This window comes from Chelonia mydas, chromosome 4 (genome assembly GCF_015237465.2).
Source record: "Chelonia mydas isolate rCheMyd1 chromosome 4, rCheMyd1.pri.v2, whole genome shotgun sequence".
Lineage (NCBI taxonomy): Eukaryota > Metazoa > Chordata > Testudines > Cheloniidae > Chelonia > Chelonia mydas.
The window spans coordinates 121328019-121347206 of NC_057852.1; the positions used below are offsets into that span (position 1 = coordinate 121328019).

At 40.1% G+C, this 19188-nt stretch overlaps 1 protein-coding gene across 4 annotated transcripts in view; it reads right to left on the reverse strand.

Moving 5' to 3' along the window:
* Window positions 1-19188, reverse strand: part of HTT (huntingtin) — a 189157-nt gene that overhangs the window by 91557 nt on the left and 78412 nt on the right. For all 4 annotated transcript variants that reach the window (XR_006290216.1, XR_005225237.2, XM_037898170.2 and 1 more), the window contains 9 exons: window positions 16631-16833; window positions 13712-13838; window positions 12870-12997; window positions 10757-10867; window positions 9818-9895; window positions 7680-7903; window positions 6799-6877; window positions 6482-6643; window positions 1720-1775 (listed from right to left, as the gene is read on the reverse strand). Coding sequence is in view for 2 of the 4 variants with exons in the window: in XM_037898170.2 (XP_037754098.1) it covers window positions 1720-1775; window positions 6482-6643; window positions 6799-6877; window positions 7680-7903; window positions 9818-9895; window positions 10757-10867; window positions 12870-12997; window positions 13712-13838; window positions 16631-16833 (1168 nt within the window). In the remaining 2 variants the exon portion in view is untranslated. The remainder of the gene's footprint in view (window positions 1-1719; window positions 1776-6481; window positions 6644-6798; window positions 6878-7679; window positions 7904-9817; window positions 9896-10756; window positions 10868-12869; window positions 12998-13711; window positions 13839-16630; window positions 16834-19188) is intronic.

Here is a 19188-nt window from a genome sequence, read left to right on the forward strand (position 1 = left end):
TTTATTGCTTATTTTGGTAATTGACTCAGATTTTAAGGCCAGAAGGGAGGGACTGGCAGCAGGACTGGATTTTGTAGGCTTAAAGAAAGAAGTATGTTTTAAGGAAAGATTTGAAGGAAAGGATGGAGGCATCATACTTTTAGGTGGGGATTAAATTGACAAATTAAAAACAGATCCTGCTTGCATGCAGTGTCCCTATTAAAAACAAGGGAAGGGGAAAAAAATAGCTAAAAATTCTTTGTAACTAGAATGTGAAAATTGCAACATATCATAATGCTAGTTCCTCAAAACCAGTGTAACTAGTTACAAATGAGAACAAGGTGCCATTTTTAAAAAAAGTTCTCTTAAATATAAATTTTAAAATGTAAAATGGGGAAGTTACAATCTTGATGGACAGTTTAACAAAATGGAATAAAACATGGATTACAAACTACCATATGTTTGAGTGACAAAAGCTGACGGCTTGTCAAAGCTGTAGGGAAAACTGCAGTACTTAAAAACAAACAAGTTACTATTAATTAACCACTCTGCTTAGAACAATAATGATCATCTGTTGGCTATTATCCACTTAGGCAGCAAGCAACATTCCTAATCTACACCAAACTGGAACTCCTGCTGAACAATCAAAATGGAATGGCAGTGAGGAAACAAAGCATCGTTTGGAGACAACAGTGATATTTTTAAATCTCGTTATGGAAAGCAATGGCAGTAAGCAATAAAACATGCATTAAGAGAAGGCACTTTGGAGGCATCCTGTCTTCAGGCACCAAAACAGTGCATAAATAGCCTAGTAATATATGCCCTGGAGTAGCTTAATGCTGTTACAGCATGTCCCATTTATTTTAACTGCTTTTTTAAAATGAATTTACGGGAGTACAAAAATAGTTCCTAATGTAATGATTCCGTGCTTATTTTCTTCTCTCTACTATTCTGAGTATATTTGCTAGTTTTTATTTTTATTAAAATCCAATTTTTTAAAGCTCCTCTAGACTTGAGACATCCCCCTACTCCGTTCCTTCCTACCTCCCCTTTCTAAAGTAGTATGTGGCTCAAGGACACACACAGCTCTCATGTCCCACTAAAAATCTAAACAACATTCCCAATGTTATTTTTTCAATATAAAATTAATGCTGATTGCTGAGCCAAAAGCTGGCAATAAAGAGTTTTCACTACCAGAATGCATGGATCCAGGGACTCCCCCAAATTACAGATTCCCTCTGAAATTACCCAAACACAGAGAGAGAGAGAGAGAGAGAGAGTTTTTCAATACAGCAGAAGTAGTACAAATTAATATAGATTAGGATTATATTTCTTGCACTTCGCTCCCCAACCCCTCCCATTACATAGTGCCCAAACCCCTTGAAGAAGCTGCCATGGGATTAGGGAAAATGGAAAACACATGACCTACAATGGAACTCTCCTCCTTTGGTGGACAGACATTACACTCTGGATGTATGTAAATGGAAATGTGGGGCCTTAAAGGTGTCAGAATTAATCACTGCAGGTTTTTGGAAAAAAAGACATAAAAGGGGTAGTGGGACAGTGGATAGTTCAAAGCAGCTAGTTATTTCCTCTAGATCCATTCCTCTTCTTAAAACAGACATTCCAAAGAAACAGTAAAATTCAACAAGAGATTAACCCAAACTCTTCAATTGACCTGTGTGATTATATCCCATAATTTTACTATAGAAGGAAGAGATTTTATATGTCTGATTTTACCTGAACTGTCCCACTTCAATGTATTCAAACTGCTTTAGCACAAATCCAATAAACACCTGAAAACAGGATAAAAATAAGCATTAAGAACTGTACACATTCAGAGTGGCATACTATTGTCAATATTAATTTTTCATCTAAAACTAAACTGGCAGATGAAGATTTAAAAGTACATCTATGGGTAAACAGATGAAAAGCACGGCTTCCCACACTTTGCTATAAGATGTTTGGAAGAGTTTCCTATGGCTAGGGTCCTACCAAATTCAGGATCCATTCTGGTCAATTTCATGGCCACAGGATTTTAAAAATAGTAAATTTCATTATTTCAGCTATTTAAATCTGAAATTTTACAGCGCTGTAATTGTAGGAGTCCTGAACCAAAAAGGAGTTTGATGTGGGGGGAAATCGCAAGATCAATGTAGGTGCGGTTGTGGTACTGCTACCCTTACTTCTACACTGCTGCTGGTGCGGCGCTGCCTTCAGAGTTGGGTAACTGGCTAACAGCTGCTGCTCTCCAGCCACTCAGATCTGAAGGCAGTGTAGAAATAAGGGTGGCAATACCACAACCCCCCTAAAATAGCCTTGCAACCCCCCTGCAACTCACTTTTGGGTCAGGACCCCCAATTTGAGAAATGTTGGTCTCCCCCATGAAATCTGTATAGTGTAGTGTAAAAGCACAAAAGACCAGATTTCATGATCCATGACGCGTTTTTCATGGCCATGAATTTGGCAGGGCCCTACCTATGGCTAAGGCTGCAATTTAGTCACAGAGGTCACGGATTCTGTGACTTCAGCCAGCTCCAGCTGGGAGCTGCAGGGTCCTCTGCCGCCAGCAGCAGGCAGACCTCCCACAGCTCCCAGCCGCCAGCGCCACCGGGTGGGGGGGACCCCTAGAGCTCCCCGCCATTTGGGGCGGCACGGGGACCCCCGCCACTTCCTGCCGCCCCCGGAGTCCGGAACCGCCAGTGGAGGGGGACCCTGCAGCTCCCAGCCCACCCGCAGCTGCCCAGGCTCCTCGTTTTATCATGGATATTTTAGTAAAAATCAGGGACAGGTCACAGGTTTCCGTGAATTTTTCATTATTGCCCATGACCTGTTCCGGACTTTTACTAAAAATATCCGTGACAAAATCAGAGCCTTACCTATGACAATACATGAACGCTTAGAAGAGAATTTGACTCTGTGTTGCAACTTTATAATTTACATATATTTACATGACAGCATTATATATTTTATACAAATATCTAACATTTAATGAAGTGTTATGGTTGAGAAAACATGAGCTTAAATTAGCTAATGCAGATTTAATATTGAAACTTCAAATTTAACTCTGATCCCTTGTACTTGCGCATCCAAATAAGGTTTTTCCTTTCATATATAAATTTTACTCCTGGACGAATTCTGTGACAAAAAATTAAGAATTCTGCAAAATTCTGCATATTTTATTCATCAAAATAACACAATATAATTATGCCAGTTTCAATTATTTTTGATAATTTATTTCAAAATCCCTTCAGCAAGTATGTCTGTAACAATACAGACCCACATCCCCCCTGCCAAAAAAAATTCGGGAAATGTTTGACAAATAGGCAAATAAATACAGAACTTTGAGTAATAATTCATTTAAACTACAACATAGAAACATATTTCCCGCACCCCTCAGAAACAGTGCAAAGGCTTGGGGAAGTCAGAAGTAATGGAAGAGCTGAGGGAGAGGGAAGGAGCCTGGGAGTGAACCTGGAGGGTTGTTGGGTGTGGATGGGAGAAGTACAGAACATTGGGGAGGGAGGGGGGGGGGAGAGAGAGAGAGAAACGGACAGAGGGATTGTTAGGGAGTTGGGGAGCCTCCCCCACGCAGAACCTCACTGACTCATAGACAGTCTCATTGTCAGTCAGGCACATCTGTCTCTGTCCCAGTGTGTCCCTGCAGTCCACCTTCCCCATCCCCGTGTGGCCCTGCCACCCCTCCCCGCACATCCCCATGTGGCCCTGCAGTCTCCCACTCCCATTCAGACCCTGGCTCGATATGGTCGCCCTACTAGCTCCTGAGCCCATGCCCCACTAGCCCTGCAGAACCCCAGTCTGTGACCACCCAGTAGCCCCGTGTGCCCCACTCTATCTGTCCCCCCCACCCCCCCAATATCCCCATGCCTCCTAACCTGGCTCTGTGGGCAGGGTGCTGTGATGAACGCAGCAGCCTACTGGCTGTTGCTGGCACCTGTACTGTTAATAACCAGGTGCAGGATGGTATGACATCACGGCTTTCTATGGAGGTTCTTACAGTGGGTAACAACAATGACCAGTGAGACTTAATGAGTAACCTTTAGCCCCTTCCGTAATAACTTTAGCTATATTAGCTCTGCAAGGCTCACTAGACTGCTAGCTGTTCTGGCGCCACAGCAGACTCTGGTGGGCGAAAGGCAGAACTGCAGCACTTCTCAGACAGGATGTATTTTCTGTGCAGAATTCCCCCAGGAGTAACATTTACAGACAATTCCAGCTGGTAATATATAACAATATATAACCTTAATTATAGGATGGTGCAGGACAGCATTAATAGTCTTCAGGGCTGGCTGGATGTTTAAAACTTGCTATATACAGATGTTTTAATACTCATTATATATGGATATCACACAGGCTTTTTCTGTGGATATTGCTATACAAATATATAAGTGTTACTTTTTGCCTTGTAGTTAAAAAAACGTAGTGCTAGTCAGCCACAGACTCAGACTTTAAGACCAGCAGGGACCATTGTGATCAAGTAGTCTGACTTCCTGAACATCGCAGGCTACAGCATCTCTCCCACCCACTCCTGTAATACACCCATGACCTCGGGCTCAGTTACTGACAGACATTCTCAAATCATGATTTAAAGACATCAAGATACAGAGAATCCACCATTTACTCTAGTTCAAACCAGCGAGTAACCCATGCCCCACACAGCAGAGGAAGGTGAAAACTCCGAAGGTCTTTGCCAGTCTGAGCTGGGGAAAAATTCCTTCCCGACCTCACATATGGCAATCAGTGAGACCCACCTGTCAGACACCTGGAAAAGAATTCACTGTAGTAACTCAGAGCCCCGGCCATTTGGCAGAACAGCAGCTGGAGATATTTTGCTACTAGCAGTTACAGATGGGCCACATGCCATAGTAGGCAATCTCACCATACCATATTCTCCATAAAGCTCAGTCTTGAAACCAGTTAGATGTATTGCCATGTAGCCATGCTATGGTACTTACTAATAGCCATAATATTTAAAGTCTAAATTCCTTGGGACAGTCTCCCCTATGGACCAGTCAGTACCAGAAACATCTGTGCTTTAATTAACACAGAAAAAAATAATTTGATAAGGTATGTTAAAAGATCATGAAGGTTGCAAAGCAAAGCATGCAAATATCAGCAAATGCCAAAATGCCCCCTAATACTTTATACACTATGTACTACATCAAAGTAAATGATCATGTGATTTTTTTTTATTATTATTTGTATTACACTAGTGCCAAGGAGCCCAAGTCATGGAGCAGGAGCTCAACTTGCATTCGGTGCTCCTTGGCATAGGGCTGACATCTCCCCGTGCCCAGCATTTGGCCCTATCTGGGTGCTACTGCAACCCACTACACTAGGAGAAGCCTAGGGAAACCCCTCACCACAGGATCGGCAACTCCCCCAGCCCACCCACCCCCCACCTCCGCTATCAGTGCTCTACCTTGCCCTATTCTCATATGAGGAACCCCAGAGACATCAGAAAGCTTGAAGTAACCTTTGAAAACTGAAAATATCCTTACTCAAAGGGGCAAATTCTGCACCTTTACACCAGTGAGAATCCAGAGTAATTTTATTTCCACAGGATCCCTACTTATTCAGTGTACAAGACAGATCAGGGATTCTCAAACTTGGGGTCAGGACCCCTTAGGGGGTCGCAAGGTTATTACATGAGGGGTTGCGAACTGTCAGCCTCCACCCCAAACCCCGCTTTTCCTCCAGCATTTATAATAGTGCTAAATATATTTTAAAAGTGTTTTTAATTTATAAGGTGGGGGGGGTCACACTCAGAAGCTTACTATGTGAAAGGGGTCACCAGTACAAAAGTTTGAGAACCACTGAGTTAGATGGTGATTAATAACTGCTAGTGGGTATAAAACTTGCAGATTCATGTCCCCAGATCCTCATTAAGTATGCTTTGGAGAAAATTCTCAAGTTGATAATGTATGCAAATGGCAGCCAGCCAGACAACCTACAATTTAATCTATTCTCGCAATGTCACATATTGGGAATATAAAATTAAGATCTCTATCTTTGCCTACTTTGATTAAGTAATAATCAGAATGATGCTGACAACCAAACCACCTTTTCCCTACTTGTAATTATAACATATTCCTGTTTAATAATCTTCATTGTAATAAAATGGTTTGGCAGTGAGATAGGCTATTACATTTCCAAATGAAGTTTTGATAATTTAGAAATTATTATTTCTAAATGAATGGTTTTGTGGATTTATACATTCACCCATATGCTACATAGTGCATGACAACCAAAAAATATGAACCTAACTAGAAATGATCATGATCTTCATAGCCCTGAAGAGTGAAATACAATTTCTGTAATTTCAATTTTAAATCACAGTTCTCATTTACGGTGCTATTAGTAGGACAAGGAAGGTAATTATTTTTACAATAAAATATTTTAGCTTGGCAGCGTCCCTCTAAGAACTAGAGTTCTCGAATCTGCTATAAACTGACCAAAATGAGAATACAGTGTGACTAACCTGATCCGAATCTAGAAGACAGTAGTTAACCCGTAGCTGAACCAGCTGTGCTAGTAGATCTAAAACCTGCCTCTGTAGTTGTACCGACGTCGTTGTAGTATATTGCTTTAAAGCTTTTATAACAAGGGGTTCAAACAAGCGAATGTGATTGTGAATAGCATTCTATGAAAAAGAAAAAACAGTTTAAAGCCACATATTGTCTACACGAGATTCCAGTTCAAAACCAAATGGTTAAAAATACAACTTCATGTGGATAAAAAGATAAATCTTTCCCCTCCTTTTATTTTACTCTTTCTTTAAGAACGTATTTTAAATACCTTGTCAGCACGATGTTTTGTTACACTTGTAAGGCTAGTTTTCAGTTGCGTAGAAACTTTCTGCAGCACATCAAACCATCTGTCAAAATAAAAAAATTAAAACAAAGGAATACATTTGAGAAAATTCTTACATACACACTCCCTACTAATATTTTATTTATCTAACATTAGCTTTGTGATAAGGCTTGATTGCTTCCAGTATTTTAGTAAGCTAAGAGAAAATTAGAAAGTAAAAATTTACTTCGCTTCAAGTATTTTAGTAACCAGATAATTGGAGAGTACAAATTCACTGGAACATCTACTGTACAGCAAGGGTAGAAACAATGCAAATTTCCGCACATTGTCCTACTAATATATTTGTAGCCTGACTAACTGCAGGCTTGAGAGGAGAATTTAGTCTCCATTCCTTTGCCTCTCAAGACTCTCAACACGAATGCCAATTAGTGAAAAATAAAGAGAGTTTAACACACCAGTATTAATATTAATATTTATTAAATAGCACATATATAACCTTAACATTTTCTTCTAAATATAGATATATACAAAGGCTATATTTTTGCATTAAATTTATTTTCCACTTTGCTTTGTGAAGCACGTTTGTCCTATCCATAATATAGTATGGTCCCAGAGATCAAATTAGTAAAGGCAAGATAAAATATGTTATTTCAAAAGACTATAAAAGAAAAATTCCTGCTATTGACAACTGACAATATATTATAATTTCAATATGTAAGAGACTTCAATAATTTAAACCTTCACAACAGCCCTGTTCAGTACTTTTAATGATGTTATGATTTATTGTTTTCAGCTAGAATATTTTGATTAGTCTGATGAAAGTTAACACACTATACCACATACACGTGAAAAACAGTAACAGTTACCCTGAAGCATCATGTTCCTGCTCTGCCTGTACCATGTTCCTTAGACTCGCATCAGCAAGTGCCTGTGTAAAGTGCGTATAAGGAGCCATGAAGCAGTAATGATAAAGACCAGGCCTCAAATTAGAAGAGCCTAAACGCTGGGCTTTGCCTTGAGATTTGCTGGGGTTTGATGATAAGCCATCATATTGAGATGCCAAGTTTGTTCCAAATAAAGTCTTCAGCAACTAAGGAAAGATGTGAAAAAAATGAACATTTCTGAAACAACATGACTTGAATCCCCACCCTCCCAAAAAGCATTTTATGAATGAGGCTGTCACACGGTAGTCTAACGTGCCAACTGTGCATCATGGACTCAAATACTATTTCTGGTTCTTTCCCCTTCATAAACTCAGGAACCTTAAAAATAAAGAAAAAATACACTAAACACTTTTAGTTCCCATAGATATGGACATAAGTTACAAAAATTCCCATGGCATCTTCAAAACAATATAGTGACCTGCTAAAGCAAGCCCCACCCTTGGAATTAAAGCAATATTTTGTCCAGGTTAAACAAAATCTTTTCAGGCTGGTACAGCCCTCTGACAGGCTTCCAAACTAAGCTCAGTCTTCCAAGGCTGGAACAAGCCATTGCTTAAGATAAGATCCCAGACTGACTCAATCTTTCAGTACTAGAGAAAGCTTTATAGTGCCAGTGCAGCATGGGAAGAAAAGAGATGGCGCAGCATACTTCCCCCCATTCAGCAAAGGGGGAAGAGGAAGGACTGAACTGGGAGAGACTCCGTCCCAGCCTTGCTCCTGGGACAGTGCAGCTTCATACTGTATCTTACCCTAGCTGAATTACAAGCTACCAGCACAAAATACTCAACTATGCGAGTCCACCCCAAATGTCTATATGTAATCAGTCTGGTATGCCATCCTATGAAAACTGGATTTTGTTTCTACATTTTTAAAATACCTTTTAATAAGCTTTTACTTAAATATGAATGGAATTTTATGGCTTGTTGTTTACCTTGAATAAGAAGCTTCTTTATTTGCTGTTGGAACTAAGCCAACCATGAAAGCAAGCAAAACTGAGAAGAAACTTGATCACTTGCACTGAATTTGGTTCTGATGAAGACTACTGTCTATAATTTATTTTTTTTAATATATACTTATAAATTATTTTTTGTGTTTTCACCTGTTTTTTATCTTTCAATCCCATCACTGGTTCCTATATGGCCCAGGTCATCTACGACCAAAGTCATAACTAGAGTTTTCCTTGTGGTAGCCTTTACAAAGAAATGTTATAGGGAGCATGCATATTTGACTTGTGCCTACTAGGTCATGCTAGGACATCATAGACAACACTATTGAATCCATGAAGAGTGGGTATAGTTGGAAGTCTTTGTGTTTAGTAGGGTACTCTAAAAACGTACTAATTTTGTAATTAAGTATTTGATTAACTTTACGGTAAAATAGTTAGTTTACTTCTGTATTTTTTTTAAATTAGAGCCTAAAATAGGTGCTAGATAAACCTCAACAATAAACTGCCAGAAACTCATTATGCTGAGGGATAAAAGAAACCCATAAAATTAAGAATTATATAAAAATAATACTGTGATTCTATTGCACCTTTAATTCAAGAATCAAATAATTTATGAACCTCAATTAATTAAGCCTCACCACCTCAATGGGAGGCTCATCAGGTTAGGGGGGAAGAGGGAGGATGAGAACAGGCATATTAAGTACCCCAGAGGTCACATAAGAAATCTATGGGAAAGTCAAGAATAGTACCCAGATCTCTCAACTCCCTACCAGTCCTTTAAACTGTGCTTCCTACCCTCTCTTAAATGCACTCTGTTACCAGATAACTGGAATAATTTGTCTCCTGACACTTAATAATAAAGCTCCTTTAATAAGGGTTAGTGTGTCAAGAGAAATTACTCAGATGGCACAAGGGGTTCCAGAACAAATCACATAAGTGATTTAAAGTGACCTAAAAGAATTTATCTATTCTATCTTCCCTGGCCACTACCAGGTTGTTTCTTAGATGAAGCTCTCTTCCCCTACACTCCCTTCCTTCAGAATGAGAATAGTTGTGCTAACTCAGTGCTAACACTGCCACCCCCCCCAAATACAAACAAAAGTTACTTCCTTACCTGCTGTACACAAACTGTTGCCATCATTGGTTCTCTACTGAAACAGGATTTCAGATATCCCAAAATCTCTTCAACGCACTAGACACAAGTTTAACAGTCATTTAATCAAAATTTCTTCATGAAGTAAAAGAGAAGCTATTATTACATAATTCTCAGACAAAAAAATGCAAAACTGTAGACTTTAAAACCAGAAATATGTACCAGAAAGAAACCCAGAAAGTTACAATTTAAATCTACACTTGCATACAAACTTTTTAAGGAATGTCAGAGACCACCAAGTTGAACAGCCCAGTTAAATTAAGATCTGAAAATATCAAACTCAGGGGAAAAAAAGAGCAAAACCTGATTATTTTCTTCATTTAATATAAATATAGTATAATTATGTGACTATAATAAGAGTAAGACTCAAAGATCTCTAACTTCCTTGAAAAATGAAAACACTATCTTAAATTATGCAAAATTATTCAGCTTTTCAGTAGTTAACTTTACATAGTAAACCTACTGATGATGTTTTAATTAGTTAAGTGTGGATATTTTCTCCACAAATCAAAAATGAAATAATCACCAAATTCTGACTGTGGTGAGGTACAAATCACACAACTCATCATGGACAACTGTCCCACTCATGCTTACAGTGGTTGCACAAGGGGGGATCCATCTAGCTGCCCCAGAAGGATTAGAAAGCCTTTCAAATCTTCAAATTCAATTATAATCCCAGCACATTGCTTTTCAAATGCCATATGAAAAAAGAAGATATGACACCCATGCTTTAAAGTTCACTTACTATGCAACCCAATATTTTGTAATTGTCTCCAAGATCTGTCAGCCTTTCCAAGCACTAATACTGGAAGGATGAACTAAAATTTCATTAAATACTTGCTTCCCTATGCACGTTATAAATATGGCTCATTTCACATTATATTAAATAAAGCAACACACCTTTCCAATGTCTTGAAGAGTTGCAAGTTCCAAAATTTGAGAGAGGACATCCAGAGCAGATCGCAGGAAACCTCCAAATTTTTCGATGTTGTTCTGAAGATCCAGTGTAACCTGGTCAAAATAGTTAGAAGAGTAAAGGTTTTAACCCAGCAAAGTTATTAGTCAGGTGGAAGTTAGAGAAAGAAAAAATGGGTGCTGGGATAGAACAGACCTCCACCTCTAAGTCCTCATCAGAGGCCCGATTGTTGTTGTTGAAAGAGCTGCAGTTTGAGTTGACTGTAATGTCCCTTTGTGGACTGGGTTACAGAGCTGGTCTTCTGGCCTGATGTAATTCCCATGGTGCCTATATGATGCAAGGGTCATGGGGGCAAATACCAAGGAGTAGGTCTCAGAGCTCTATGTCTGGGGTAATAAAAATGAGCCCTCAACTCCCTCTCTAAGGTGTACGGATCTGAATACCTAGACCTCAGGGAATGCACCGGTGACACCTCCCTGCTATTATCTGAGCCAGAAGAGGAGTATTCCTCTTGCAAAGAGAGAGAAGTACCAGACAGAATAAGGGGAACACACTCATGACTTGTATATACAATCATTTAGTAAGCAGCAAGCTTCAATATTAACCTATAGCACTGCAGTGTGCTGCACAGAAACTGTGTGTGGACCCTGCTGCTGCACACTAGAAGTTCCCTACTGGGTCAAACTTATTACAGAAAGTCAAAGCACACTCAGGAAATTTTAGTGCACAGCAAAAGGCTCTGTATGGACAGTTAGTGAGCGGCACACTGGATGTCTGCAGATTTGCATCCCAGCTTGATGCTCACTAACTCACTGTAGAGACAAGCACTCAGGCCATATCCCAATTGGTACTGCTAATGCTCTCAGAACTGGTAAAGGTACTTTCACTCCAAACAGCGTTGAGTCCAGTACCACGGGAATCCTTTACACTATGTAGGGTTTCAGTACTGAGGGTTCCAGTGCTGGAGGCAAGCAAATGGAGGGCATCAGAACCATAGTCGTCGTTACTGGCTATATTGGTACCAAGATGTCAGTATTGGACAATTTCCAAGGTACCAAAGAGGCCAGTCCTTGAACACAGTGCCTGGTGACTTAGTGAGTGCCAGAGGGACCCTTCTGGGGCATTGAACTACTCTTTTCAAAGGCAATTTGAGAGGATTTCTGGCTTCCTGAAGTAGGACCTGGTGAAGGAGACCTACATCTCTTTCCCTTAGAGGCTCTGTACTCTTTTCTTCCCCCAGCCCCAAAGGTTTTACCAGTTGAGGAGGATGAATTTTTAGAGCACAGGAGCTGGTGGAAGCACTGAGGACGATTGCTCAAGATTTTCAGCCCTAGCCACTGCAGGATATGAAGAAGGATGCCTCAATGTCTATTTAGAAGCTATTTCAGGTGGGATTCTTGCCTTTTGAGTTCTTTGAAAATGATTTACAATAGTACATAGCATGTACCCCTTACCAAGGAACATTAAGCACCATGTGTGCCCATCATTAGGAGGAACTACCGCCTCGCATGCAAGGAAACTTTTAAAGCCTAGAGATTTGTGTTCAATCATAATGACTGGACCAGGTACTGGGAAAGTCCTACAGGCAAAGGAAAGTTTTGTCTCCTCAAATGAGGAAAGGAAACACTATCAAAAATGACAGGTTTCTGAGTAGCAGCTGTGTTAGTCCGTATACGCAAAAAGAAAAGGAGTACTTGTCGCACCTTAGAGACTAACAAATTTATTTGAGCATAAGAACTGCTAAGTGTGTATCTATTTACTACACAATGGACAGGCTACACAGCGACGAGAAGTGTAGACACTGCAAGTTCCAACTACTAGCCATGGACACTGAGAAGGAATCGAGGGATGGCTGGGGTTGGCCCGCCCTTTATATGCCTTCGGGTTGGAGGGACAAAGACACTGAGGGTGCCGGTATTGCCACAAAGGATACTGCTGGCCAAAAGAATATGAATTTCAGTTCTTAGGGCAAATTCACACCACCAGTGGACAATATGGACAAGCACTCAAAGAAGAATGAAACTTACAACATGGGGTAGTGTAACACTAGCAGAAAAGAGTTTTCTTGTATTTCACCTGAAGGACATGGTATTGTACCTTATAGTTAGCATGGGTAGCTTTCAAGACATCATATAACTTGAGATACGATGGAAGATGATAGAAACTGCCCAGTGACGACGATTTGCTTGTTGGAGCAGGCCCTGAAGTATCAGTTTGCCTAGTAGCTTATGAAAAGAGAAAAATAATCCTGATCAATTAGCACATTAACTATATTCCATGGTGTTCTTGAATATTTAATTTAACCACTTTGAAATGCACTGTAATATGAGTCAACATATATATTTGAATGATTAGAATAGAACTGTGTTTAAGCTCATAGAATGACTCAGGGGACCGGCATTTACAGTATTATATAACACTACATTATATGCAAATCAGCTACAAAATAAGACAGCTAACCCATACAGAACTCATTACTGAAGTTCCCAAGAATTATTTTAAAGCAGAATTAACTTTTTCTCCTTTTACTCCTGCCTATTTCCGCAATAGCTACAGAAAAACCTGCAAGCTCTTATATTTTCAGTATTTAGATTTTTGCTTTCCAGAATCACCCACTCAGTGCTCTGAATAGGAGCAGAGCTTCCATTTGCAAAGCATATATACAAACTATTTTTGGTTTTAGTCACCAGTTTATGGGATTTGAAAGCATGATTGTAACAGCAAGAGGCACAAATCCATACTGCTACCAAAGAGTTCATGGGTTCTTTATGAAAAAGTATTGCCACTCAAGATTTAGTACTGAGAATAATTTGGCCTTCTTCTGACTATATACAACCTTCTTCAGAATTAACATTGGAACTTCACAGTAAAGTGAATTATGCAAATCAGTATTTCTTCCCAATACACCATGTATGTACGTACACACAATATCTCCTTACCTGGATTAGTTTCACTACCCTTTTTAGGGCTCATTGGTACAGATGTTTGTTCCACAGGTTCTCTCTCTTTCCCTTTCCGACGAATTGGACTTAGAGAAGGTGGGTTTGAGAGAGAAGGTAATGTTGCCTGAAATAACAACGTTTGAAACAGTGTGACAGCTTAAATATCAGCACTTTTTCTTTCAACTAAACATAGAATACATTTATAGGGATACACATGTTTAATTACACCTGCCTTTTTCAACAATGGTTGCACCTAATCTTATTAGTTTGGGGATGTGACGCTGTATGATTAAAATATGACCACGCAGATCTTTGTTGCTACCATTGTTATATAATTGCAACAAATATTATACAGAGTATGTCATGTAAGGTATCAATGGAAAAGTTACAATCTATCAAATATGATTATCCTGTTTGTATGCATGTATCATCTTTATATCTAAAGTTATGAATATTGACTATACACCTGTATTCCAAGTGTTTGCGTTCCTGGATTAACACCCATCAGGTAGTTTACATCCAGTCTAGCCAGCACACTGAATTGACCATTCAAGTTGATGGCCCATCAACTAACACAATGGGTCATAAAAGTTTATCCCCATCCAACTGGCTTGCCTGAGGACCTTTTAGCCAGAATATGCATAATGGCTACTTCTGTGACTCATCAAAGCATGCAAGGGCATGTGATTAGCTCATGTGACCCTGGACTCTATCTTGTACCTGTACTTTTCCACAAATGAAGACTGAGAGCGTCCATTCCACATGGGAGGATGTATAAAAAACCCTGGAAGCATATCCATTTTGCCTCTTTCCTGCTCTGAACTCTGGACTATGAACTTACACTAACAGAAGCATTATAACCAATGGACTGGAGACCTTCCAATCTTTTGGAAGCTACCAGAGACTTTACAAACCAGCAATTTATTCCATCACTGCTTCAAACCTGATACATACAACCACTGCAAAATTTTTGTATTTGATTCCTTTGACCATTTTGACTCTCTCATCCTTTTCTCTTATAAACCTTTAGATATTAGATACTAAAGGATTGGAAACAAAGTGATTATTGGGTAAGACCTGAGTTATACATTTACCTGGCTATGTGGCTGATCTCTTGGAATTAGAAGAACCCCTTGTTTGATTAAATTGGTTTTAGATAACCACTCTTCATATAGTCTAGTGTCTGGGTGGTAAAATAAGTGCTGGAATGCCTAAGAACACTGCATTTCTGACTTCTTGTTAACTGGTATGGTGAGACAGAAGTTTGCTTTTGTTACTGGCTTGATATATCTTATGGAAGAATAATCACCAGTTTGGGGTGGGTCTGCCCCATTTCTCAGCAGTTTGTCCAGAATCTGGTATTCTCAGCTGTGACCCCCTGAGGCACGGTGACAGGCGGCCAGGATGCAATTGTGTTGGAGAGGAGAGGAGAATACAGTAATATTTTAAGTCTCAATTTGAGCATAAGAACTACAAAGACCAAGGACACAGATTAAGTTTTATTACTAAATTTCTCTGGGTTCCAAACAGGTAAAAGAATAGCAAAAGCATTCAACTATATCCTTAGCAGCCTGACACCCTTAATGGACATTATGTAGTTAAGTCTCAGAATTTAGTCTACATTAAAAAAATGTGGCGAGCAATACCTTTCAAGCTACATTCTATAAAACAAACCTCCCACTGTATATCCGAACACTAAAAACAGCCTCTTTCAATTTAAAATGTGTTTGGGGCTGCATAACAAGCCAGCCAACCAGACTGAAAGTAGCACTTGGCAACAATTTAGCATAAGTGCATGACCCCAGTGCTTTGACCTCTCTACTGGCTCCTCCATAGTACAGAGTATAGGTCAAGGTTTCTGCTCTGATGCTCAAGTCTTCCATGGGATTAACCTTGGTGACTTGAGAGATCATCTCTCCTTCCATGACCATGACCTAACTCCATGAGAGCTAAATTCTACAAGAAAAATGAAACTGTCCACCAACAAGGGGGAGGCTCATGAATGCAGTAGACAGAAAATAAACTTGCTCCCCCAGAGGTAGGAATGACCATGTACTTCAATATTTTCTAAACTAAATGCATAACTTGTTTCTTTGCCTTCACATTCTCAGTCAGTTCTTCCAATAAGCAAATAAAAATAAAAATAAATTTTAAAACTAATCAAACTATTTCTCATGCAGGAAGAAAGAAGGTTGTTATTTCTATATTCTTGGGAGGCATTAAAATGTTATGGTTATTGATAAATGAGACAGAAGGGATAAATATTAATAAACCCTCTGGAGAGCTGCAACAGCAGCAATAATGATGCTACCACTCAGGATACATCCACCCTGCACTTGGAGGTCTGGTGGCAGCATGGGATGGCATATCCGTGCTTGCTAGCATGGCTAAAAATCGGAGTGAAGAAAAGGCAGCATGAGACGCTAGCCACTTATTCGTGTTGCTAACCCTCACTGAGGCCCACGCTGCCACGTCTTCACTGCTATTTTTAGCTGTACTAGCTAGATTAATAATAGTGTAGGTATGCCAGGCCATGCTGCAATCGCACATCTGATCACAGTGCAAACTAACTCTCAGTGACTGAAGAAGACCAACACATTCTTAACCCTATGAAACAAAGGCTAGAGCTGGCGGGATATTTGCTACAAGGAAAAATATCAGAGAGAAAGATAATATCTTATAAAAAGGTTGAAACTTAGAACAATGGAGTTCAACAAAAAACTAAATCAGAAGACAACTGTTAGTGCCTCTTTAACGTCACTAGCTTTCCTCACATACACCCACCCTCATCCCTGAACACCCCACCAAAATAAATATATCTGGCTGTCTAAATCATCTGCAATAAGATGCACAACTCAACAACAGCTCTTTATATCACAAGCATTTTGGAGTCATAAAACGTAATAAAAATCATACCTTTATTGCTGGGCCAGGAGCAACATCATCCACCACATGAGCACAAATATTAATGGTCTTCAGCAAATGAGAAAAGAGTTGTTCTACCAAACTAACAAGAGTTCGGTCAGCCAAAGCTGGCCATGGCTCCTCTTGTTTAGCAGCACCTGGATTCATATCTTCTTCAGTAGTCCAGGGGGTTTTCAAAGATTTGGGGGCACTTGCTGAAATAACAAGCCCATTATTTAAGAAAACTGGTATTTAAGAAATGTTAGCAGAAACTATTTTAAAAGTTGCATCTTTAAGTCAATTATATTCTCCATATGAGCAGAGATTACAAGACAAGGAAAAATAAAATCTTAAACAGTTTAGAGATAAGATGCTTGCACACACTTTCTCCACACTACTTTAAATAAAATTACATTTTATTTGAATTGTAAATATATATACCCACACATCATGTCTTATGTCTATACAGACAGTAGTAGTATATAGCTACATGCACACAATATGCATTAGTAAGTCAAGTATCAAAACCAAGTTGTTTTAGGCATGAAGTCTGAGCCTAAAGAAATCTAAAAGTAACTTGAGAAATATGTTCTGCTACCTACAGATCCAATACGGGCCATTCCATACACAGATCCCTTCTCCTCACTGTTATTTAAAAATGGAGAGATCTCAAAAGGTTCAAAAAGCACAGACCAGGTGGAAACCTGGGCTTTATGTGATTATTCCAGCCTTAAAACTACAGTTATTATTACCACGCGAAAGGCCTTGGTTTAGGTTTTTGCTAAAGTCATGTGTTGGCTAGTAACCTATTGGCCTGATGTCAAGAGAGAGGATTGTGCCTTGTGTTAACAGTGGATCCTTTAGCCAATTAAAATCCAGCAGGACCGACTCCAAAAGGCATCTGGTAGTCATCCTGTAGAGCGCTGTAAAGTGGTATTGGGAAGAAGGAAAATATCCTTACCAGATTTATTTGGGCATAAGCTTTCGTGGGTAAAAAACCCCACTTCTTCAGATGCATGGAGTGAAAATTACAGACATAGGCACAAGAAGAGAAGGGAGTTACTTTACAAGTGGAGAACCAGTGTTGACAAGGCCAATTTAGTCAGAGTGGATGTGGTCCACTCCCCGTAACTGATGAGGAGGGATCAATATTAAGAGAGAGAGAGGGAGCTTTTGTAGGGAGCCAGCCACTCCCAGTCTCAATTCAAGCCCAAATGAATGGTGTTAAGTTTGCAATGAATTGTAGCTCTGCAGTTTCTCTTCGAAATCTGTTTTTGAAGTTTTCTTGTTGAAGGATGGTTACTTTTAAATCTGTTATTGAACGTCCAGGGAGACTGAAGTGTTCTCCTACTGGCTGTTGTATGTTACCATTTCTGACGTCTGATTAGTGTCCTTTTACGTAGAGACTGTCCGGTTTGGCCAATATGAACAGGAGGCTGCCAGGCAACTCTCTAACACACATTCTACAGGCGACCATCCTCTGATCCCACTGAGGAGTACCAAAAGAAACTACACCATCTGCTCAAGAAACTCCCCGCTATAGCACAGGAACAAATCTACACAGACACACCCCCCTAGAGACCCGACCAGGGGTATTCTATCAGCTTCCCAAGATCCATAAACCTGGAAATCCTGGACGCTCCATCATCTCAGGCATTGGCACTCTTACAGCAGGATTATGTGACTATTTGGACTCTCTCCTCAGACCGTACACTACCAACACTCCTACCTATCTTTGAAACACCACCGACTTCCTGAGGAAACTACAATGCATTGGTGATCCTCCTGAAAACACCATCCTGGCCACCATGGATGTAGAAGCTCTTTACACCAATATTCCACACGAGGATGGACTACAAACAGTCAGAAATAGTATCCCTGATGAGGCCATGGCACACCCAGTGGCTCAGCTTTGTGACATCGTCCTCACCCACAACCATTTCAGATTTGGGGACAACTTATACCTTCAAGTCAGTATCACTACTATGGGTACCTGCACGGCCTCACAGTACACCAACATTTTTATGGCTGACTTAGAACAACGCTTCCTCAGCTCTCGTCCCCTAGTGCCCCTCCTTAACTTGCTCTACACTGATGACATCTTCATCATATGGATCCACAGGAAGGAGGCCCTTGAAGAATTCCAGCTGGATTTCAACAATTTCCACCTCACCATCAACCTCAGCCTGGACCAGTCCACATAAGAGATCCACTTCCTGGACACTACAGTGCAAATAAGCGATGGTCACAAACATCAGCCTATTCTGGAAACATACTGATCGCTATTCTCACAGTAAAACTGCCCCATGAGAATGTCCCAGTCACAGTAAAATTGCCCCCCAGGGGGGCCTCTGGGTAAGCATCAGCATTGTATATTGCTAACGCCTATATATGCATATGCATGGGAAAGGATTTTGGGAGGGGTTGAAGGTGTGAGTGTGGAGCGAAAGATTCCTTTGCAGGTTGCGAGAGGCCAAAGGGGGAGGAAGGGAGAAAGGAACGGGTTAACTTGACGATCTAGCTCGGTCCAAAGATAAGAAGCTGACTCCAGCCACCCAAGGCCAATGCAC